The sequence below is a fragment of the Anguilla rostrata genome, chromosome 1 (genome assembly GCF_018555375.3).
Source record: "Anguilla rostrata isolate EN2019 chromosome 1, ASM1855537v3, whole genome shotgun sequence".
Lineage (NCBI taxonomy): Eukaryota > Metazoa > Chordata > Actinopteri > Anguilliformes > Anguillidae > Anguilla > Anguilla rostrata.
This window is the reverse complement of record NC_057933.1, coordinates 64,547,981-64,572,354: the sequence shown is the minus strand read 5'-3', so window position 1 is coordinate 64,572,354 and position 24,374 is coordinate 64,547,981. Positions and strand designations below refer to the sequence as shown.

Here is a 24,374-nt window from a genome sequence, read left to right as displayed (position 1 = left end):
GAAGCAGCCTTGAAGAAGCTTATGAGAAGGTAAAAGTGATAAAGTATGAAACTCTGCAGGTTCCAAACTTTAAATTCTATCATGTAGTTTTTCAGTTATGCTTCTTGAAATCCCGGCTAAACCCACAGACTAATATACCATGGAGAGCAGCAGAGGAACTGTTAGTGCACTTGGTTACACTGCGAGACTTATTATTCAGCGGACACAGTTCTCAGAAATGTGCTCTTTTATTACCCTATCGTAGCATACTCAGTCACAACGTGGACAGCCACGGAGAATCATATGAAGCTTAACCTAAAACGGCACTCAAACTCCCCAAGATGGTCTAATAAAATGTACCTATTGGGCAAGCAACCATTTTCATCAGCATTTAAGTCCACTGCAGGTATTTACAGCTTTAAAGATATGTTTATGATAACAGCTTTCACTGCTTTCAGGAGCTTTCCCAGCTGTTGTAGCTCACACTGGGCTGAGCCATGCGAGCTGGGGAACAGAGCTACCAGTAAAAAAGAAAACCCTGACTAACAACTTTTTAAAAAACCCAACTAGCAACAAAAAAACACAAACTAGCAACTAAAAAACCCCAACTAGAAACTAAAAACCCTATCTAGCAACTAAAAAAACCCTAAATAGCAACTAAAAAAAACCCCTTACCACTGACTAAAGCTATACAGAATTCCACAACTGAATATAATAAAACACGTGAGCTGATGACTAAATGTGGTTCTCTGTGGGTCAGGCTTTGGGCCACCACAGCGGGGTCCTCACCTTTAGCGCTGATGCTGCGCAGGTCTGTGATCTTCATGAGGATTTTGGGGAACATGTGCGGCTTGCTGGGCCGGCGCTTACGTATGTAGATCTTCAGCGCCTCCAGCAGGGGCTCCTGCAGCTTGTCCACCTTAGAGGCCTCCTCCAGGTCCTGCCGATCTGACAGCAGGCAGAAAAAAACCCACTTAAAAGAGCGCCCTCTACCAGGCGACAGAGAGGTATTGCATAAACTACTTGGGATAAGTAGCGGCTCTGTACTGCAGGTCTTAGAACGTTACTGACAAATTGATCAAAATAGGCATTGCAGGCAGATGCTGAATAGGAGGAATACATAACCTGTAGTAAAAACCCTATATTTAAAATATACTAAAATAATTATTTCATACAGCCACTGATGAAGATGACCAATTCAGCAGAAGTTTCAAGTAGAAACACAAAAACTGAGTTTATTCTTTAACAACAAATAGAAAAACATAAATTCCCAAAACATCACTAACTACAGAGTACCTTCAGAATTTCTTAATTTCTTCCCTAGTACCCAATGAATCAGTACAATTATAATATTTCAATGTTTTGTCAATAAAGTTTTGGCATGTCATAACTCACATGGCCAGATGATGGCAGTGTGTACACACATAATCAATCTCGCTCCGGCTAATAAAAGTTTATTCGCGCAGCATATAAGGCACTCAGGTTAAAGCACTCACTTTTCTGGATTAATACTGCAGGGCAGCAGGGCATGCAATATTTGCCAAGATCTTAGGGTCGAGTGCCTTTGCGTAGCCATCTACCCTGCAGTGCTGACTGTGATACATCTTTTTCTCCCAGTGAGCCTTTGCCTTGAGGCTTCAGGCGCGAACACGTTCCAGGCTCGACCTGGCAGCGGAAACGCAACCTCTGCGCACCCACTACAGTCAGCGGGCGGGGCTAGAGTGGGCGGGGCTAAAGGAGGCGGTGCGGCGTTACCTCCGGAAATGAGGCAGATGGCGCTGAGCAGGCCGCTCTCCGTGTCGTCCATCTCCAGCGGCAGGAGCTGATTGGCGAAGGTGAAGACCAGGTCGGTGAGCGGTCCGAAGCCGGCGTTGTGCATCTGCGTGCGGTTCAGCGTCAGCCCGTCTGAGAAGGTCATGGTGTCCTGGTCAGGGGTGTACCTCGTGCAAATCCGCAGAATCTACAAACACAGGGGGGACGCAAGTCTTAAAAAGCATCCGTCAATCGACTGAACACAGACCAGTACTTCTGCAGTAAATTTGTTTATGTCCATTAAATTCAATCAGATTCACATGTACAGACTGCATACCTTGCAGTTTTTTTCCCCCATCTCAATACAATGGGCTATGAATATGCATGCAGCTGGTATAATCTGACATAAAGGATTAAATAATGGTTTCAAATATACAGTATTTATTTAACCCATTTTGAATGTTCGGGATAATCCGGATTATTCTTTAACAATAAAATGTTGACTGGAAATATAGAGATAGTTTCCTCTCTGAATTGCGGTGCTGAGAATACCGTAGCGCTGTGGGATTACCAGGATGTAAATAAGGGACCAGACACACAATCATCTTCATCACCTGCAAAGTTTTTATTTCAATATTCTAGAAACCAACTTTCATATATGAAAACTTAATCCATTCCTATGGATAAAATGGTTCCCCCACTCTCCCACTAATGACTTACAAAAAGCACGCTCTAAATACAAACAGTGTTGTACCAAATATAACCACAGTAATGGCCAGTGAGACAAAAGATCAGAAAATGTATTTTCACACATATGAACTAATCACAATCCCAAAGTGTGGGAGGGGCAGACCCTTTGAGTGACAGTAGTCACAGTGGGCTACATAAACAACCTTCCAAAGGATTTGGGCTTCTGTTACAATTAATAAGTGTATTCAGTTACATGTTATTTATGAACCATCATGTGTTAATGATGACATAGAAAGAGAGACTGTGGTGATACTAAGACACTGGGTCACATCCTGAACCTGAGTGAATGCTTTCTCTGGACGCACACACAGTAGCACAGCAGATCAGCGCAGCACAGAGCCCAGAGCCTCATTCGCCCTGCAGACCCACTCGCTGTGTGAATCTGGCTCTGAGGTTCTGACCCGCACGGCTCTGTTCCCACCAGGGCTGCTCCAGTGGGTCTGACTGTCCTGCGACACCACGCAGTAACCGGGCCGCTCGTGAGCGTGGGGGGCGTCTCTCGCCTTGCTCAAACAGACAGCGGTGCGGAGCGCCCGATGTCGCGCGCGTGTCAGGGTCAAGCGGTGGTCCCAGCAGCACTCCGCAGGGGGGCACCGGAGGCCTCGCACAGCCAGCCAGGCCCTGCGATGAGTCACACGCTGCTCTACTGCAGCAGACGGCTCTATTCTCACTCTCCTTCACAACTCCTCGGATCCAACAACTCAAGTTGCATATACACATAGCCGGGGAAAATATTTAACTGTTTACATATAAATAAAAATACGTATGTGTATGTGCATACATATATTTTTTATTCTTTCTATTTTTTAATGGATGCTTGTACAACACACTCTCTCACAAACACCAGCACACACTTCGAGCTAAGCGTTTGTGCCAGGAGCGTGCTGCTGAGAGCAGCCGCGAAGCGAGCTACAGAGAGCAGGCACAGCCGTGGAGCGAGCTACAGAGAGCAGGCACAGCCGTGGAGCGCTCAGCCCTTTGATGGGGATTCGCCAGGACGCTGTTGACACTGAATGGCAGCAGCGACAGCAGGATGAAACGGAATAAAACATGCTGGCTGCGACTCACACAGGCCAGGCCCGCAAAGACTGCCTGTTTGATGCTTCCTTTCAGCCCTCAGACGGGTGTTCAAAAGGACAACGCAGGAGGAGCGCCAGTCAATTGTCAAAAAAAAGAGTGTTTTTTTTATTTTGAAAAAGGCAGGAGATATCTTCTTTCTCCAGGAAGGTTGTGTCTCTGTGTGTGGACTCTCGGGTCATGGGCTCTTCACCTCTGGTGTTTAACTGGTTAAGCGCGAGGATGTGCAGATACAGATGTCATTTGCTGCAGTATTGCAGCTGCAGTTCCTGAACAGTTTTCGCCGTGCGCCCCTGTTCAGAATTTTCAGCAGGCTTTACCCCGATCCGTACACACGCCTCTAAAACTCAGCCAAGTACCCAATAATGTGTGTGGAAAGATTCCAGTCAAACTAGTAACTGGGTATGCGTTGGAGATATAAAACCACTTCATGCATGTGTGATTCTAGTTACACACACACAAATACTGGTCACCAGACTATATTTGAGGACACTGGGGGGGAAAAAAAAACTCAAAATATGAAGCATTTTCCCATGACCATGACTTTAAATGGGCATATATGCCACCACGTACTCTTGGAAATCTGTGCTTTTCTGAAAATGTACTTGATTGATTACTAGACCAAAGAATTAAATGAACAGAAATGACAACGGCATTTAAAAATAGCTTGAAGGCAGAGATTAGCCTGCCAGCATACTGGCGTGAAGAACTTTAAAAAAAACCGACGTGCCTAGATTGATTCATTTTTCACCTTGTCCTTGAAGAACAGAAGAGATCAAAGACTTGCCTAAACTTCCCATTCAGACAGCAGGTGTGCAGTTAGAATTTTAATATATATACATGTTTTAAATTATGCATTATTGGACAGGATACTATTCTGTTGAAACTTGTATCCCATTTAAAATAATATTCATAGGGCAGACATAAAACAGTCACCAGGGCCGAGTTGCAGCAGTAACTGGCTGCAATGTGAATATCTCCATTGAACCAGGCTCTTAAACAAACTCAAGGTTTTTACAACTAGGTACTGCTCACTACAGCACTGCTACTGTTTCATTAGCATTTCATTAATATAAATGTCAGGGCTGTCTGCAGCAGATTTATACAAATTACATGAGACACTTACAGATGCGAATCTTTCATTCCAGCCTGTTTAGGTAAGAAAAAAAGTAAAAACAAAAAAAACAAGGATTACCCTATTTAAAGGTCTAGAGTCTAGACTTTAACTGAGGCCTACCCAAGAGTCACCAGGCCTAAGATAAGCGTAGAGTGGCACCGCATGAATGCAATCTCGACTATTCATTAGCAAGCAATACATACAGTATGCACATATCCCTTTTTCAGCAAAGTGAAACTTTGTGAAGGAGCCCTTGTTCAGTCTTCCGAGGCATGCGCCCACTAGCCAGCGACTATCTTCCACACTAGCGCTAATTACAGGCTTATCTCTGAGCAGCAATAACCAGCAGCCCGTGGGCTCCTGGAGGAGAGAATGCGGCTGGAGCGCGAGGAACTCCGCCCGACTTGAACCCGCTGTTCCAGGGGCAGGTCAAAGTCAATTGTGTCCCGCTGCTGGGGCCTCCCTGTCTCAGCTGGCTAATGACCCAGCCCGGGCTCAAACCCAATCTTACGGCCAGCCCCTTTTCTGAAGCCAGAAAGCAGCACTTTCAGAGGTATCCATGTCAAAACTAACACCACAGAGTGAAAGGAAATTGAACAAGCTCTGTTACACTTGTACTGATTTTTTTTTTTTATCACTCCACACACATTTCTCTGTCTACTGCCTCTGACTATGAACAGAGATTTAGGTCAAGGAAAACACGATACTCTGTGACAAAAATATTGTACGGTCATTAGTTATTAATTCACCTGACATGAAAGCTCTGCAGAGCCCTGATAGCTGAAGATGGTTCGTGATTTCACAGCTCAGAAATGTGCCATTTCCCCCCAGGCCACCGTTAATCAAATCACTGCAACTCCAGCTGTATCTCCAATAAACTGTACTCAAAGAGCCCGCCTTTCCTACTCCTGTCCTTCACTGCCTCTCCATATCTCTCCATCTTTCTCTGAGTCTTAATTATGCTATAGATTACAGAAATCAAACTCAGAATGAAAGATGAAGAACTTTAATTAAGACCAATTGACACTGTAAAAATTGTGTCTCTGGGGAAAAGGGTTGCAGAAGAACCCTAATGTACGAGCGGGAGGAAAATCTCCGCGGTGCAGCTCATTAGTCTCAACCTGAAATGGTAAGGATGCAATTTCTGAGGGAAGTCAGGCTTTCAAGGACATCAGATGCAAGTAGAGACGCATGCTCACGCGCACACGCTCAAGCACACCCACGTGCACACACAGTCACACACGCATGTACAGTACACGTGCGCTAGAAACGGTACCTACCAGAATGTCCAAACAGGCAGCCTTGAGGAGCGTGATTTGGTCGGCGATGGTCAACCCTGTGAAGCCAGGCACTCGTTTAGCAAACTCCACTATCTTGATAATGCACTTGGTGGCCAGCTCGCTGAATTTGTCCCACAAGCCGAGGTCCAGTCGCACGCGGTGGTCCGCGCTGGAGTTCTGAAAAGCGAGAGAGGAGCAGAGAGTGAGAAACCCAGACACAGCCACTGAGCAAACATTAGACTTGCTCTGTCATCAAAGACATCCAACAGCGTTTCCCCGACATTCCCCTGCAGAGGCACACCACCAGGCTAACGAAGACACCGCCAAGATTCTGCATCAGATAACAGGCTCGCTCATTTTAGAGCCCGACAGTGTTCTTTTTGGTCACAAAGATATTAATATCTCCATTGCATCAAGTTGCATAACAAATTTTGTTATGCAACTTGATGCCAGTTTTATTTTGAAGACAATAAAGGAAATCTCATGACTTTTTGTAAAACCAAAGCTCAAAGAAAATAAAAATTGTTACTTCAAAATAAAATTAAAATATTCCTCAAATTCCGAGTGCACTTTGAGTGCACTCTACCAATCAGCTTGCTTGGCTTTCTAGTCTCCACCCTCCCTCGGGCTGTGATGGCTGCATGAATCAATGAAGGAAGCAGCAGGGGGTGAGTTCTGCTTTGAGCTCCTCATGCCCTGTGTAATTACATTCAAATGCAATGCAGATTGGTACCACTTCTTCAGATCAGTAGGCCGCTTAATGCACTGTATAATAAAATACTTGGTTTTGCACTACTACTTAAATTTTCCAACAAACAAAATTTTAACAGCTTAAAAAAAAAACGGAATAGAAAACCCAGGGTTTCTGACGAAACAAAACCGGCTACACAAACATGTTATTTTCTTCTTAAAAGCTACAAAAGCACCTTGTGGATTCAGGCGCTGAAATGAATCACTGTGACTCACAGGCAGTTGCATTGGTGCCGGAAACAAAGCTGCAAGGTTACTAGTAAGATCTCTGAAGTGACAGTGGGCAATGGTGTAAATCAATGGCAAAGTCAGGAGAGGCACTGAGGTGGACTTTCATGTCAGCCCATTAACAAATGGAGGACATCCCAGGGGCCTACCTTGAAGTAGCACAAATGAGAGCCCTACACTTGTACTGGGAGAGAGAGGGAAAGAGAAGAGGGAGGGAGAGGAAGGGAGAGAGAAAGAGTGGCGGGACTGGGATAGACAGGGAACTGGAACAGAAATGGGCAGAATGGGGGAACTGGGAGAGATGAAAAGGAAATAGAGAAAAAGAGAAAGGAAAGGAAATGGAATTAGAGAAAGGGATGCAAGAAAAGGGGACAGCGAGAGGAGTGAAATGAAGAAGGAGGAAAAGAGCACTTTAAAAAAGGAATTCAAAAGGAAGAGGAAGAGCCACCTTCTACACCCGGCCCTCCATGAATAATACATTAGCCTGTGAACGGGAGGTGTGTAAACATCACTTCATCTCGCCCCTGCTAATCGCTTAAGTCAACAGAGTTAATTGCTTAGTTAATGAACTGTGAACTCGGTCTGAAAGAGGCTTGCTGGCGAACAGCAGCATCGTTCTGACGTTACTCCGACATTTCCAAAGACCCGATCCAAAATCCTGCCATTCTGGGCACCTTCCCCTTCCCTGTTTGTCAGACAGTCTCAAAAAGGTGGCGAGGCACAAATAAAACACAGGTAAATGAACGTTAATTTCTGAAAGAGAGAGGGAAAAGCGCGGAGATTTAATCCGCTCATCTATTTCTGCCATCCTGCTCGGTGCTGCTGGGCATCCATCAGCACTTCGCCTTTGATGAGAAACTGAGATGGAGCGCTGAGGCTCGGAGCTCAGCAGAAACACACCACACATCTTTATTCTGACACGTCAGGGTGGGTTTGGAGAGACGGACGGATGGGAGAGAGCGAGAGAGAGCAAGAAAGGGTGAGAGAGAGAGCGAGAAAGGGTGAGAGAGGGTGAGAGAGAGAGAGAAAGCGAGAGAGGGCAAGAGAGGGCGAGAGAGTGAGAGAGGCAGAGAGGAGAGATGAGAGAGGGGAGGGAGAGAGGGGGAGAGAGGGTGAGAGAGAGAGAGTGAGAGAGGGTGAGAGAGAGAGAGAGAGAGAGAGAGAGAAAGGGATAGAGAGAGCAGCTCGGTGAATCTGGTTAGAGGCTAGGTTACACATCGAGCAGCAGCCACCGTGAGGGGAAAGCGTGCGGCCCGTTAAAGATCGTATTGAATGTTTATTCGTTCGTTTTCCAGCAGTTTACCCCAAACAGCCTATATGTTCTGGCTCATTGAACCTGCGCTGTGGCACAGCCGGTATGTAAATTCACGGCTTGGTTAGATGCGCACCAGGAAGTGATGTCACTCGCTTAGGGCTAACTTACAGTCAGCACACGCAGACAGTGATTACACACTTCAGCCCTGCCACACTGAAGGGTGACCTGAGTGAGTGCGTGTATGTGAAGGTACATGCGTGTAGTACAAGACGTGTACATACAGAAGCGCTAATCCTTCACTGTGTAAATGACCAGGCTTCACATGTTTTCTTCACGTGTTTTCCCCCAGACATCCCCAAGTCTTCCGATATCCACATTAAATATCCCCAAGCAGCCATTATTTCAAAACTGAAGATAACAAATGGACATTACTACAGATTAAGAACACACAACAGATTGCGCCCCCCCGTTTAACGCACATGCACTAAATTCAGTGTCGTCCATCTGATAAATAGGATCCTTGCAATAAGAGAAATTCTTATTGCTCGCCTACATGCTAACCGTACACAAATTTCACTGCAGTATCTCTCCTTTTTCATTTCCGCAGATAATATAAACATCCAGTTTACACCACATACATCTCTGACGGCACTGCGTGAGCAATGGAGAGCGGGAGCCTGTGTGACAGGCGGTGGCTTTTAATCTGCGCTGAATGCCGCTCATATGGACTGCAGCCTCTCAGGAATGGATTGCCACTCCACGGAATAAATTCCTTCAGCGCAGACAGTGAGGGCGTCGTAGAGAGGATCTATTCTCGGTCTCTGGAGAGCACTAGATGGGGAGAAATAGCACTAAATATTACCTTCGGTTAAGTGAAACACACATTATGGCCGCGCTTAAATCACTCCGAATGAGCCGGGTGGCAAAGCGGCGCCTCCGCTGTTCCAGCGAACGGCCGCCGTCGCCGAACGGGCTAATGGCCCGTGTAAGAGCGGCCGTCGGTGGCGTCGCCCAGGTCTGGAGAGCCCAAACGGCCATCTTAACTGTCCCCGGAACAGCCATGACGGGGAGGCGTTTCTGCGCTTCCGCGGGCTGATCTTCTCCATAATGCCGGCTCAACCGTCCGACAAGGCCCAAAAATGTAACGGTTTGTTTCATTTCATTTTAAAAGCTTGTGTTCATCCAAAGGTGTCATTCTCAAATACTTGCACGGGAAAAATGAAAAAAAAGGCCCCTGCTTTTAAGCATGAGAGTATTCCCAGGACTTTACAATATCATACATATATCCACAAATACTTCTTATATGCTTATATTGTCAGCAGTATTTCCTATTCAATACTATTTATCTATGACTATTAGCCCCTATGGCCCTTCTTTACTCTTGTGTAATTAAAATGATTTCAAATGGACGCTTTTGGTAAACAACAGACAAACATCATCAATATCCACAATAACAAAACCCACATAAAATCCTTTTCTGACTTTGGTTCAGCCTGAGGATGACTTGCTTAATTTTATAGACGCAAGTAATTACTATCTGTCACATAAACATTTTTATTAGACAGAGCCCTCTCAGATGAACAGCCACAGAATCACCCCTCAGAGTAATGAATATATAAAGCACCTCAAACGAGGCCCTGAATATTTCACAAATATAATTGCAATGCTGTGCTAATCTGGGGATAGCTAATCTTCCTTTACATTTTGAATGAAGTTTTCAGTTTAAATAATGAGCGAGTTCTCGTCAGCCTGAGAAAGAACAGAGTCAATGACCAGTGGTAATTGCATGACCCAGAATAAGACTTTATTTAGCTCGCGCTGAATGGCTTTTGCAGTGCAAACTTGTCAACCAGCATAATCTCCCGAGGACTGCAGGGCAATTGGGCAGACATCTTTATGCAGAAATATCAACCTCTGAGCAGAAGACAGCAGTGTGGAGAACTGGTTAAGGACATGGGACTCGACAGCCGAGTCAAACATTAAACAAGCAAAAATCTCATTAAAATAATATGCAAGGTCAAAAAAGGAAGAGAGAACGGACTGCAGGTGAGCTGATACATTATTTTTACAACCAAAGCAAATAATATTGCAAATCAATCCAATGAAATTATTTGATACTAATGTTTTAAAATATAAGTAAGATAACTTTATAAAAATAATAGTAGAAAGCTTTAATGTGTATTGAGTAAAACCTGACCTTTAAACTATTTATCATTACTTTCAATTGAAGCAACACTATGAAGAGTGTGTCTTTCTATGCAGATAAAATAGTGGGATGTGTATTAATGTTATGAGTATTTCCACGTACTTAATGTAACTGATTTCATGCTTATTAAAACAGTGGAAATACAGCAGCAGAGACTTCAGCCATTGGTTTACTTCTACTATACAGTAACCTTGTTCTACGTGACTCATGGTGATGAGAGGATGTTGTGATGGCTGACAAGTACCAGCTAATTCTACCAATGTAAATAACATACTGTTATAAACTTACTGTAGCTAACTAATGTTAATGTAGAGGCCAGAACCAGGCAGCCACTGTCTGTGTAGTGTCTGTACTGAGACTTCATGCAAATGTGCAGCATGGCTACGGGTTGAATACAAACTTAAAAAACTGCTAATAAAATGTGTTCAACTCTTTCAGACACAGTGTTATGACACCTCTTTTAGCTGCAGGGAGAGCAGGCACAGCTTTGAAGAGAGAGAGAGAAAAAATCACACAAAAAAATCATGTGCCACTCAAACCCAGACTTTCTGACATACCGTCTGTCATACAGTGGATGAGATGCAGAGGATCCTCTAGAGGCTGGCTGTCAGAATTTATGCTCTTCACTATTTTAATATAATTTCTTCTATTGGGGAATAATCCCAACACACCAAAACAGCAAAAAAATGTCAACGCTGGCAATCTTAGAGAGCATCAATCCTAACAATGGGCTCGATGTTTACCTATAAGTCACCATCTGATCATAATCTACCTGTAAACCTGACAATCCCACCACTTCACTCCAAAGATACACTGTACATGATGGGGGATTGTATATACACTGCACTTTTCATACAAAGTTCTCTAAAATCCCCACAGTAAACCAGATTGCTTTGCCTGACCAAATACTCAGCTCTTCACTCTTAAAAAACAAAGTTTCCCTCTCTGCAACTGAAGCCAAAACATTTAAATTTCATCCATCTTCTGAAAGGGCACTGAGGGACATTCTGTACTGCTGGCCAGCACCAGAAACTGTTACCAAACATCCTGCAGATAAGAAGCAGAGAAGATGGAAGCAATTGGAACAGAGTATCTGGTGAGTCCAGAATCTGTGGTTAAACTATGACTAACTGGAACCCCTTCCACAAACCAGGAAAGAACATAACATCAAGAGCAAGGTACTTTTCTCCTAGGACGTTCTCAAGCAGGTTCTGCTTGTTTGGCCACTCAAGGATCAGCTTCAGTTATCTTTTTTATTTGACTCAAAATGTTCTGATTCAAAATGACAAAGGTATTATTTGAGCAGAAGACATCTTTGTCCTGCCCTTGACGGCAAAGAAATGCAGGAATTTCAATATGAAAGGACTTTGGGTGATGCAACACCATCTCTTTCAATGACACACTGTTGCTATGCTAAACCATGCCCCATTCTGTATTAATCTTAACAGTGCGATTTCACCTTTTCACCAGAGAAGAAACAGATAATGATACCAGTTGCATCATCTACTTCACTTTTCAACGTGTCACAATGAAGCATCCATTTAAGCGTACTCATTATTCATTGTAAATGATAACAGATCCTTTGCATGTTTGGTGAAGCTTGAAGACATTTGCCTGATGCGAGCTTGATGTTTTAACAGCAGCTAAGGAAATCCATCCTGTTTTTGCAGTCTATAATTCCTGCAGAGTACGACATCAAATATTAGATTCATTACACAATCCAAGTGTCAAAAATGGGAATAAATAAATGCTTGAAATGTATGTGTCTTAATCATAGGCGTCGATTCACATTTTGAATCTAATAATGGCAGGAGGATTTTGCATGAGGATTCAAAATAGCAAATTCATACAGGCCATTCAAAATGCCTAGTGGTTTAGGTATAACAGCAATCAGTACTGGTAAAAAAAAAACGAATAATTAATTAATTAATCTACTACTACTACTACTAATCTTGATTGGGTTCTGGGTGTATGTGTGAGATACACTGAAGCAGTCACATCCTCCTGGCTCAGAGCACAGTTAGGCCAGTACGGGGCCCGTGGGGAGGTCAGGCCTGCGGAAACTGAACCCCCCGTCCCGACCGACTCCCACGGTGGCCCCCGGGGGACAGGATACGCCCGTCCACCGCGGCGATTCCTGTTATTCACCACAGGAATGCTGCGCTCGCTCTGAGCACGGCGCACACGAGCGGGGCCGAGGAACGACTGTCCGACCGGCACGTAGCCGAACGCCCCCCCCTCCCCCCCCCGCTCCCCTTCCCTGAGCCCCTTCCCTGATTTTAATGAGCTCTGCGAAACAACGCCGCAAATAAGTTATAAACAAAAACACGGTAACTGGCAGCGACGCAAGAGCCGTGGCGCTGCGCGCGCTATTTTAAGGCCCGCTATCTCCCCGCGAACGAGAGGCAGCCAGCGGAGCTGCACTCATAGCACCCCCAGGGACCAGGGGGTTTGGAGCTGCGCTCCACGCTGCCGCCTCCACAGGTATTTCCTCAAGCGCATCAGCCATTATAAAAATGTACTCTTTGTGTGTTTAGCCAAGAACCTACATATGTCACTGTGAATATTTAAGGGCAGCCTAAGCAGCACGTGTGATGTAATAAACAGCAGCTCCGTGAGTCACCCCAACGCTTCCCTCAGAAGTTCTACGGTTAAGAAACGGGGCCACTGATTCCACTCAAGGGAAACAGGAAGCGGATCATTTTGCAGTAGTTAATATTGCAGAGCGATGAGACTGGTATAAGGGCAGCGTCTGTCTCTCACACGTAACCGCACAGAGCGTGCCAGCGGGGGGCGCTGTCACTCACCGTGGTGTACTTGCCGAGCTGGCACAGGGAAGGGAAGGTCTCCTGGTGTGCTCTGCGGATCTTCTCGATGATAAGCTCCAGCTCAGCAGTCAGCTCGTAGCTCTCTGTGAACTCCGGTTTGGGAACTTCTTTCTTCTTCTTGTTTCGGTCATTGCGAACGGCTGCAGTTACGGAGAGGGAGAGAGCACAAGATCGTAACATTATTTGAACATCAGCACATCACTCATGTGCTTAACCCACTCTCTTTTCCACAACAACTTTCATACTGCAGCTGTAAGCTGTGGCTTTATTGTCTATTTACCCATTTAACTGGGTCTTTACTGAAGTACCTTGTGCGTGGGTTCAAAATTCTAACTCCGAATAGAACTCAAACCTGCAAACTTTATCCTGCAACTGCTGATCTGCACTGCTAACACACTCCCGGGATCAAACATGAAAAATGAGTAATTTATACCTTTCAGAATTAAATTTCTCTGCACTTACATACTATATTCACCCTCTTTGATCACTGCATCTGGGCTCATTCTGCAGGTAAACACATCCACAGCGAGACTGTCAGGTATGCGCATTTAATCGCATAAACACTTCATTTCACCACTTTCCTTTCCCCCAAAAATCATATGCATGTCGGTTTTGCTTGCTACCCACTCCCTGACCCAAAACTGCTTCACAGCATCTGTAAAAACATTTCTGTTCTTTTTCTAAAAGCTGCAAAATAAACAAGCGGTTTGGAACTGGCTAATTCGCAGTGACTCACCTCGTCGGGCCCGTGTCACCAAAGACAATTGATGTCAGGGCGAAACTAGAATTTCACCAAATGGCTCGGGTAATCTGCCCCGGCATTACTTCTTTAACGACTGCATTGAAATGGTAAGCTCCTAACGAGCCCTGCGATTCTAATTTCTGGTTGGTGCAGCAAACCCCCAGGGCTGCTTTCAAATGTGATGCTTCATGCAGGGCCACAGGATTATTCTGTGCACAGAACAAAGCGCGCTGCCAAGTGCAGGGGAAGGAGACATCATTGCTTTCCAGAGGGCTTTTGAGACAGGACCACTGCAGGCTGGTGCTGATAGAGCTGCATCCTCCGCCGCCGATACCTCATTACTCAGGGAGAGGCGAAAAATAGTCGCGGTCTAATTCTAATCTCAAGGCCGACGCTAGCGCTGTTCTTTATTCAAATAAATTAGCCGGCAACAATGTGTGTTTTTATTAGCATTACGCCGTATAAAACCCCCTAGAGGGTCCGTTTTTCACTACCTTTTCATAAAACGGTGTGTGTGTATGTGTTTGTGTGTGTGTGTGTGTGTGCGCGCGCGCCTGTGTGTCTGTGTTTGTTTGTGCGCTTGTTTGTTTGTGCGCCGAGAGTCGTTCCAGACGTGGCAGGAAAGTTACAATATCCACCCCGGCTACTAATCTGCAATTGAAATTCAGAGGACAAACACTTTAATGTAAGATAAGCCCATCAGACATGGGGAATAGAATACTCTCAATGCTGAGCATATGGAGCCGGCAGAGGGGCATGCCAAGTCTCATATGTCTGCTTCTGCCACTGCTTTGATTTCACTTTCCAGTCTGAACCAGACAGTCTTAATAAATGCACCAAGTACGCGTATTCTCCAATGATTAAATGATGCCACCTCAAGGCTCCCTCATAATACTGATAAAGCTGAAAGCTGATGCTTCTTCCTGTATATATCAGTAATAATTTGTACACAAAAGGAAACAAAATCAAAAGGGCACTTGCAGCTGTGATCTCATAATTCAAATCAAGCCAAGGAAGCAGTAAAGCATTTATTGGCAAAAGGATGCCATTCCTCTCTCTGTCCTCTTTTATTGATCACAGTCTTTTTACACATATTTTTATATGCTTTGGTTTCACAATGTAGAAATCACAGCACTTTTTATACATAACCCCCTACCCCCATTTCAAGGCACCATAATGTTTGGGACAAAAGGCTTCACAGGTGTTTCTGATTAGTCAGGTGTGTTCAATTGCTTCCTCAGTGCAGATGTAGGAGAGCTTTCAGTATCCAGTTTTGACTGCAGGCTTTTGACTGCCTTTGGTGTCAGTTATTGACAGAGTCAGAGACATAGGTTAAACCTTAGGCTTACCAGAATCAACTGTTTGGGACATTCAGAAGACAGAGAGCACTGCTGAGCTTAGTAATCACAAAGGGCCTGGAAGGCCAAGGAAGACCGCTGCAGTTGATCACAAAATAATGCTCACCATAATGAGATGTTTTCTGTCCGACAAATCACAAGCATTCTTCAGGAGGGAGGTGTGGCTGCATCAACTGTCTGCAGAAGGCTTTACAAACAGAACTACTGAGGCTGCACTGCAAGAAGCAAACCACTAATGCATGGATGTGCAAGGATGTCTGCAAAATGATTCAAGGGATAATAAGCTGTTTGCTCATGTGGACGACACAGTGTAAGCATTTCCTGGCAGTAAACCTTTGCATTCACAGCTGTAGCATAGTGACAAGTGATGTCCTCAGTGTAGAACCGCAACATCCTACCAGAACACAGATGCACGTTTCCCCATTAAAATGGCTAATATTTACATGGCTGGAGGGAGCCAGCTTTCTGTCAGTCTGGAGTGACATACTGTTTGGGGGGAAATGTCGGGGGTTGTCCAAGGGGGGGGGGGGGGGCTGCGGCGATGGGAGCGGGGCGGGATGATTTAGGGAGAACACCGGGCGATGGGCGAATCACGCGCCGTAATTACCCTGGACTGGAACCAAATCACCGCCACCTGAAAAATACAGCTGGCCACAGCTCCGGCCTCCCCGAGCTCGCACATTCAGATGATCCATTGGACAAGGAGCCATGAAAATAAATGGCTTTTTAATACGTGCTGAGGGGGGAGATAAATCTAAAGGAGAATCCCGTCTCATAATCACCTTCTATGAAGAAATGAGCGCTCTTTTACCCCCTCTCACACTACACCATATTGCACACCGCTCTTATTTTTATCCATGTGTAGGTTCAATGCTAAAATAGTATTATAATCATTGGAAAGAATCTAATGAACTTTTAACTTCCGATAAAAGAGCATTCTGATTTACAAATGTTTGCAAAAGATATTTCATTTCATTGCCAAGTTCTATAAGGGCTGTTCTCTCAAATCTGGAACTTGCCCTACAATGAGCAATAAAAAGGCAACAGAGTGTTCAAAGTAAATCTGGGGGAAAAAGATGATGTACTGCATCATGAGCTCACACTCGACCAAACACATTTCCTGGATTTTCTAACATTTTGAAACAACTCACAAAGCCTTTTCAGTTAGTGGAGGAAAAGTGCCTCAGAGGGTAAGCAGAGGTGGTGTGAAGCGACGAGCTGTACTCGCATGCTGTAGCCTACACCTGGAGGAAACCTTGCTTTATTTATCATTGAGACAGAACCAAATTCCAGAAGTTGCATGGGAGCTGGGACAGACATTTATAAAAGCTGCCGCCTATGCAGTACCTCCCCGCATTTCAATACTAAAAACACCCAATGATTATTTTATTCAAAATATTAAATGAACATTATACATATATAATGGGTCATTACTAATGATCATCAAATTTCAAGTAAAAAATTTCCATTGCAGCTCATAGACGTGTATTCATTAAATGAATAAATCATGAAGAAATGCATGTCCAGGAAGAAAACATCTTTCAAAACAGCACAATAATTCTTTCATAGAATGAAATTAAACCAAATGTTGGTCTGCATTCAAGCTACACAACAACAGGCAAGGCCAGGCCTTGTTTATAAAGAAGCCCAGACAGCATCTGACAGTTCCAGCAGGCCTTGTCAGGAGAACCAGAGCACAAAGCCAAGGCGCTCGCTTCACAGAGGCAGCGGACGGGCAGCTGGTCTGCTGAGAGGCGGGATTAATCTTCATCCCCGCGGCCTCCGACTGGCTCGCGGCGCGAGGCAGCAGGGCGTTGGGGCGCGGCGAGCCTGTGCGCTCTCGCGGAGTGACGTCACGCCGCGCGTTAATCAGACGCGTCCTCCTGAAGGCCGCGGGCCAGCCATCTGTGCGCCGCGGAGACCGCGCCGCTCGGTGACATCTGCACGGGCGAGCGCAGTAAACAAAACAGATACCTCTCGGGCTTACGCCCCCCCCCCCTCGCAGGCTAGCTCCCATCGTCCAACCGTGGCTTGTGCCCGGGTTAAAACGAAAGCCATCATTTCCACAGCGTCAGAGGAGAGACGCCGCTCGGCCATGGTGACGACCCGCTCGCCTTTTCCGGATTTTGCCTGATCCACTTGTGAAATGTCAAACGGCGCCGCAGGAAGGCTAAGTTTAATCAAACATAAGAGTAAAAGATCTAATGATGTCTCCGAGACTCAAAGAGAGAGAGAGGAGACTGCTGGGGTTGAGCAGCCAGACAATTCAAAGGACAAAATATTGTTCCGATCGTACGAAACGCTTATTAGAAAAGACCCTGTTGTTATCAGTTATTTTGCTTTCAATTTCTGGTCTATTAAAACCTGTGCCCAGCGGGGCTGAATATCATTTTCACCTGCATGTATAATCACAGGTTCCGCATTTTGCCGGGCTAGTGCACTGGGAACGTGTTTGATAATGCCATAAACCCTCATCCCTGGGAAGCACTGAGCAGTGGCAACTCGACATCATAAACTACAGAGCCCCCAGCCAGTACAACGTCTGCGGGGAGGGGACTGGGGGGTGCTGGGGCACTAAAGGCCCCATTCAGACCTGGCAGATTTACGCACCTGCTTAAACACTGTTTAAAACGAGCTGGGTGTGTATTCTAAGCAGATATTCAGACTCAGACCACGCGTGCTTATCACTGATATTTGGAGGCGCTTCCGTGAATTTGCCCATGTTAAGCACATACCCGCACAGGGACAAAAAAACTGCCACAGGGATTCCATTTACTAACTAGACTGCATGTCCAGCATCTCCAAGTCCTCCTAACACTTTCATTATGAGGGACTGTGAAATGAAAAGCACTGTGAAATTGCAGAGGTGGTTTCCGCACATTTGTAGCAAAATACCATCCCACGTTGTCACCCGAAAGCTGAAAATATTTCAAAGAACAAAAGACTGAACAAGAAGACATTGGTAAATAAACCCTGCTGCGTATGAGTGCATTTTTGGGATAGTTTTCAACAGACCCGTTTGAAACTGCAGCCTATTAATAAAGAAGTACCCCCTCGCTCTGCTATAAACATTCCACTTATTTATTGATTTTAAGCCCATATTTTGTTTCTGTTTGATCGTGGTGATGAAAGTACATTCCCGTGGAAGGCTTGAATGTTGAAACCAGGGGAAAATTCATTATTCAAATAATGAAGTTGTAAGCCCTCCCCCGTACAGGTTTTACATTTCCACTTTACACTCTCTATACACAAATGGATGAAGTAAGCTGCACATTTTTTATCAGGAAAGCTTTAATTTTGTGTAACCTTTTGAATCCAATAATTTGACAGGTCAAAAATGGTCTCACACATTTCACAATATTGTTTTCACTAGGGCCATACTTCAAAAAGATTACAACGTCTCACGGCACACCAATTTTTCAGAAGCAAAAAACAAATAAATATTAAATAGCTTCCTGTGCAAACGTTTCAATGGATTCGATTCTTTTCCCAAAATGATGCTTTCAATACCAGCAGACATTAACCTGTCTGTTGACTGTATTCTTTGACAGGGGAACCTTTGATATTTCTTTTGCAGCTGGTGGACCTAACACTGCAGTCGTAATGGGTCTGCATGCAGGTAATATCACTGATTCAGCAATCAGGTTTTTTTCATTTCCACAGTCTCAGCAGCTCGATAGTTAGCCTCCAGTGCTTTCTCACCGGAATCTGAAATAGTGATAAATATCACGAGGGTGACACTTTCATACACTGTAGCACTCGAGACTTCATCCTTTAACCTAGTCCCTTAAACAAGCCAAGTACTGAGCCAGACGCCAGTGCGTTTGTGAAAGACTAACAGGCAAACACACGTGTCCTTGTATTACGCCGGACACAAATTGTGCCTTTGTGTTGTGTCTGATCTCGGCAAAGAGGTCAAAGGATCTTTGACAGAGCGGGTCACACAGACAGACAATCCCCTGCCTTGTGCTTTGAACAAACACGGGTTGTTTATTGGTTTTCATTTACGACACCAGCCCACACATGGCCTCAGGGGTTCTTTCAAGGTTTTAACGGCGTGACATCAATATTCGAATGTGATATTCACCATTAAGACGCTGCAGGCCAAGCGGCAAGCCCTGGTTTCAACCCAAAGCCAGCTGTGGCACGGCAGAGATTTCAAAGCCCGTGCTGACCGCCAATATTTGCCCAGCCATATCTGCTGATAACAAGAATGACATTTTCTCCAGCAAGCACAGGAAACGCTTCTTTCCCTGACGAATGTCCCCCGTGTTCCTAGTGATACATTCTGCATAATACAGTAACTGCAGGAAGTGAACAGCCTAAATACTCTGAAATATAAACATTTATAAACCTTCACACTCTGAGCTCCCTTGGTTATTTCAAACGCAGTTCATTAGGAGTCAATCTGCTGGCAGAGTTCAAAAAAGACAGGAGGGAAAATAACACTGACCAGAACATCAAATGCTTTTTACCAAATCAATGCACAGGCACTGAAAACATCAGAAAAGTGAAAATGTGCTTCGAGAGGGTTTGCAAACTCAAAAAAGGCTCGCTGGCTGATGTTTCACAACAAACTGAATTTTGGAAAAGAGCATGCAGGAGGAGTCTTCATTTATTTACGACCTGTTTCAATCCATACAACGCTGTCACATCGTTCTCTTAGCTTAGGTTTGGCATTCTATGGAAGGACATTCTGTTGTTAAAATAAAAAAAAAAGCTCAGATGCACTAAGCCGATCGCGATACTTGGTTTTAGCACATTTCAAACGGGTTATGAGATGCCCCAGTTGTGGGAGACACTGAACACACAAGTATATACAGCCGCCTTTTGTGATGTGGAATCCAGGTCAGTTCACTGCGATTAAACATAACATGAGCATAGGGGACACGTCTGAGCTCCAAACGTCTTTTGTGGAGCGAACAGCTGAAACGTTATCTACGAGTGAATGGATACGCATGGAGACAATACTGCAGCGTGCAGGAGGCGCCGTGTCTGAGAGGGGCCCCCTGCAGTCGAGTGTAACAGGGTTAAATACACTCACTAAGGTGGCAGAAAACCCAAATCATCTAAAGCGGAAAATGGCTCCTCATACAGCGGAATAAATTCCGCCATCTCTGTCGGGTTTATGTTGCCCTGGATTTTCACCGTCCAATAGCTGAGAACGCTGCGACGTGAACGGCTGCATCAGAGCTGCAGAGGCAGTCATCGTCTGTTCAGCTATTTTCATGAATGCGCCCAGTTGGATGATGCACAGTAAATTCATATGTTTAATCATGTGTTCTGCATTAAATTTCCAGAACTCTTTCCTGCGCACCGAAGTTTCACAAACAGGGCATTACTGACAATAAACTTGTGTAAACATGCAAGCTCGCGAAGTTTGGAAGTGCAGTTCAGTCATACAAGAGTAATTCCTTCATTTTGGAGAAGTGGACTTCACTGTCACTGCACACAAATTGCAATTAGAGTGCTGCTATTCCAAAGCACGGGAAATGCATTGACATCCAATAGGTGGGATAATCCGGTATACTGGAGGTATAGAGCCAGATACACAGGATTAAACGACTGCAAATACATAAATGGAAAGCTGCTTATCAAAGAACAAGATATACAGAGTTAAAAAAAATATTCTATTGACTCAAGAAAAACAGGATATTTTCTCTGAAATGTACATTTTTCATATAAATAGTCACAGGGCTTCAGTGCAACATGGTATTTCCATCATTTTTAATTACCCATGTTAAAAAAATGTCTTTTGTAAACGTGAAAGTTACACACATTTATATCTTACTACAATACTTTAACCTTTATGTGAGACAATGCAGCAAGACGTTATTGTTATTGGGCATCTTTCCGATCTAAACGATGCGCGGGTACTCTGTAGAGAGAGTGCCCATTAAGATTTTTACTTAAAAATGGCCTGATTTGGTTTTTTTTGGGGGTTGTGGATTTTAGAGAGGTCTTTCATTTTTTAAAGGGATTAAAAGGCGGATTACAGAAGGCATTTCAGGCCGAGTTCTGTCAGCAGAACGCAGGTGGGAATTAGAACAGTTAGCGCTGAAACTGGGAAGTCACACAGGCAGTTATTCAAGTACGGAGCAGCTTAACAGAGCACGGAGTAGAAAGGGGACTCGGGGGCTGGGAATGAAAAGGCTTGGCACTGGTCTACATCCACTGTAATAAAATGCGTACATATTCTTTTTTCGATATGAACTCCCCGTTTGCAGAAGAAGCAGCTCCTTCTGTTTAAATGATACAGAAGAGCCTCTGGATCGTCCAGGGAACCGCTGCGACTGAATGATAGGAGGAGCAAGCTGACTGGTGGCTCTGGCTGGCCTGTTTATCTCTGTGACATCTTATCCTCCCTAATTAGGATGTTTATTTACTTTACAAGCACATTTACCCAGGGCATCTTGTTCACTCTGTTAAGCCAGCGAGGTAAAGCCGAGACTATGATCTACAGATAGGAAACCCTCGCTGCACAGACAATCCTATTTTGGACACACTTAATAATATTTACATTAAATATGAACTTGCATATGCATGTGAATGTGCGTGTGTGTGTATGTGTGTGTGCGTTTGTGGGCTCAAACTGCACATAACTTGAGTAAATCAGGGAAATGTGTTTATCCATTCTGTCCTGCTGATGCAGAGGCAGTTATGCGTCAAGAGCCGCAGTAGGTGTAACTGGGTCAGACAGCGTCCCCTCTGCCCATCTCCAAATATCTCAGTGACTTGAAGAGAACCATCTGTCATACAGCATAGCAATCTAGGCCAGCCATCAGTGTGCCATGCACTATACAGTGAGTGCTTCGCTTCCAATGCAGTAGGAATTGTGTCTTGTCTAGGTCTTGAACTCCTGACCGTGGCGCTGCAATCCATATTCACCACATCATAGTGTATAGTGGATGAATTCTGGATGTATTCAAACTAATGGAGAGATGCAGAGTCCCCACTTTCAAAGAAAATATTGTACGCCACCCCCCTACTGTGCTGGTAAATCATTGAGCAGTGCATAAATTCCTTAAAATACGTACTGCACAAGTCTTCTGGAAATGATTACATTCCCGCAGCCGATGGAGGAAAGACACCACAATGCTTTCAAAATAATGAGGCGCAGAAACGCATTTCCCTGTATAATGATGTACAGGGAGCAGAGGCAATGATAATGCAATATTCCTATGAAGGCCTGGCCGCAATCATTCATAATGGCCACTTCACCCAGCTGTGACAGAGTACTGCTCGATTCGGCACCTGCAGCAGCAGCTGGATTCTGACCAAATTCAAGCCCGTCGCCTCCTTGCTTAACATCTTAAGGCAGGTTTCCCAGACAGCGCGGATGCATCTTTGTCCACGTCTGTCAGGAGCAATTAGCAAGGTGAGAGAAAGCAGGGCTCCAGTGCAACACTGCCAAACAGCCAGCGGGGTCGTGTTCGTACCTGCCTCTCCCAAGGTGAGCTGCGAAGGGCCAGATAAAATACCAACCGCAGCAGCGGTTCTGGAGACGGGACAGTCGTGAGGGGGGGGGGGGGGTGCGGGGGTGTCATTGGGAAGTGGAAACGTGACAGCGAAGCAGGAAGACAGTTTTTTTTTTGTTTGACGCATTGTTTCGGAGTTTCGTTTGAGGCGCATGTGGCTTAATGATAAAAGCGGACGGGCGACGTTCACGCGGGGAGAGGCGATGTCGTCAAATTAATCTTCGCTCGCTTCCACAGGGAAACTCATTAGGATTGTGACTCGCTCTGTCTCTAAAAACAAGTTATCAAACACAGACATCTCGGAGCACCATTATATTATCTCTGCTTTGAGGCACCGCTTTGACTCAGTTAGAAGCGCCCGTAGCCGCCACTTGACAGAGATCTCCTTTTATGCTCTGCAGTGGCACCTTGGGCTTGTAATGCCATCATCCTCATAAAAAGAGCTTGTGATAAACTCCTGAAAGCCCAATATCTTGCTCCAAGATGGCTTGCACGTCAGGAGATACCCACTGTGTCCTACGTTTGGATGTTAAAGTGCCAGTAACCTTCAACGCGCTAACAAAGAGTTTTTGTTTGTTTGAAATAAAGTCACATCTGCACCTCGTGAAAAATATACGCTGCTCAGGAAGAGCTCTGCGGGGATCAAGGTTATGTAAACGGAAGCAACGCTGCATTCAAGTGCCTTGTTGAGAATTCTAACTCCTTTAAGATGTTCTGACCTACTTCTCACTTTTCAGAGCATAAACATCTCACGATGCATGCCTGATTAAGTGCCAATCATTACAAGCATGAGACTTTCGCACACCAGGAATCACTTAAATGCGCATCGCGCTCATGAAGAGCAGTACCCTTCAGACAAGAAAGTGGGACCTGCTAACAGAGCCATGCAAATGTGACGGAAGAAGCAGGTGAGGGGAACGAGAGGTCACATGACCCGGGAACACGCGCTCATTCGGGGCAGAGGTCACATGACCGGGGGAACGCGCGCTGATTCGGGGCAAAGGTCACGTGACCGGGGAACGCGCGCTCTTTTGGGGCAGAACTCACACTCTTTGGACATTCCCACGGCGAAGCACTTCTGGAGCCGGCAGTACTGACAGCGGTTCCGCGTGACCTTGTTGATGATGCAGTTCTTGTCCCTGTGACACGTGTACACCATGTTCTTCTGAATGCTCCGGCGGAAGAAACCCTGCAACATACGGACAGAGGGGACACGTCTCACTCCAGCACAGAGCACTCACAGCCAATGCTCTTTATTACCAGCATTTTCATACACATTTCTGTCATTGTGATTGTTGGAGGTAACGAGATTTAAGAACCCCAGATTCAAAAATTAGACCCATTTTATGTACTGCACAAATTATCTTCACAAGTACAGCATATATATATATATATATATATATATATATATATCACAGTTTACATTTATTTATAGATACTGATATTAAGGTTAAGTACTTTGCTCAGTGGAACAACTACAGCGGTACATGGAATTTTAACACCAAAACATAATATGCCAGTACACATGAAAACCCAAAAACAGATGCTGAAGATAAACACAGTATTCAAATCGC

At 44.9% G+C, this 24,374-nt stretch overlaps 1 protein-coding gene across 9 annotated transcripts in view; it reads right to left on the bottom strand.

The window, feature by feature from the left end:
- The window catches only part of LOC135262326 (retinoic acid receptor beta-like), a 122,413-nt gene that overhangs the window by 3,581 nt on the left and 94,458 nt on the right, over nt 1-24,374 (bottom strand). For all 9 annotated transcript variants that reach the window (XM_064349311.1, XM_064349302.1, XM_064349320.1 and 6 more), the window contains 5 exons: nt 23,848-23,989; nt 13,202-13,362; nt 5,956-6,132; nt 1,735-1,939; nt 769-927 (listed from right to left, as the gene is read on the bottom strand). In XM_064349311.1, coding sequence (XP_064205381.1) covers nt 769-927; nt 1,735-1,939; nt 5,956-6,132; nt 13,202-13,362; nt 23,848-23,989 — 844 coding nt within the window. The remainder of the gene's footprint in view (nt 1-768; nt 928-1,734; nt 1,940-5,955; nt 6,133-13,201; nt 13,363-23,847; nt 23,990-24,374) is intronic.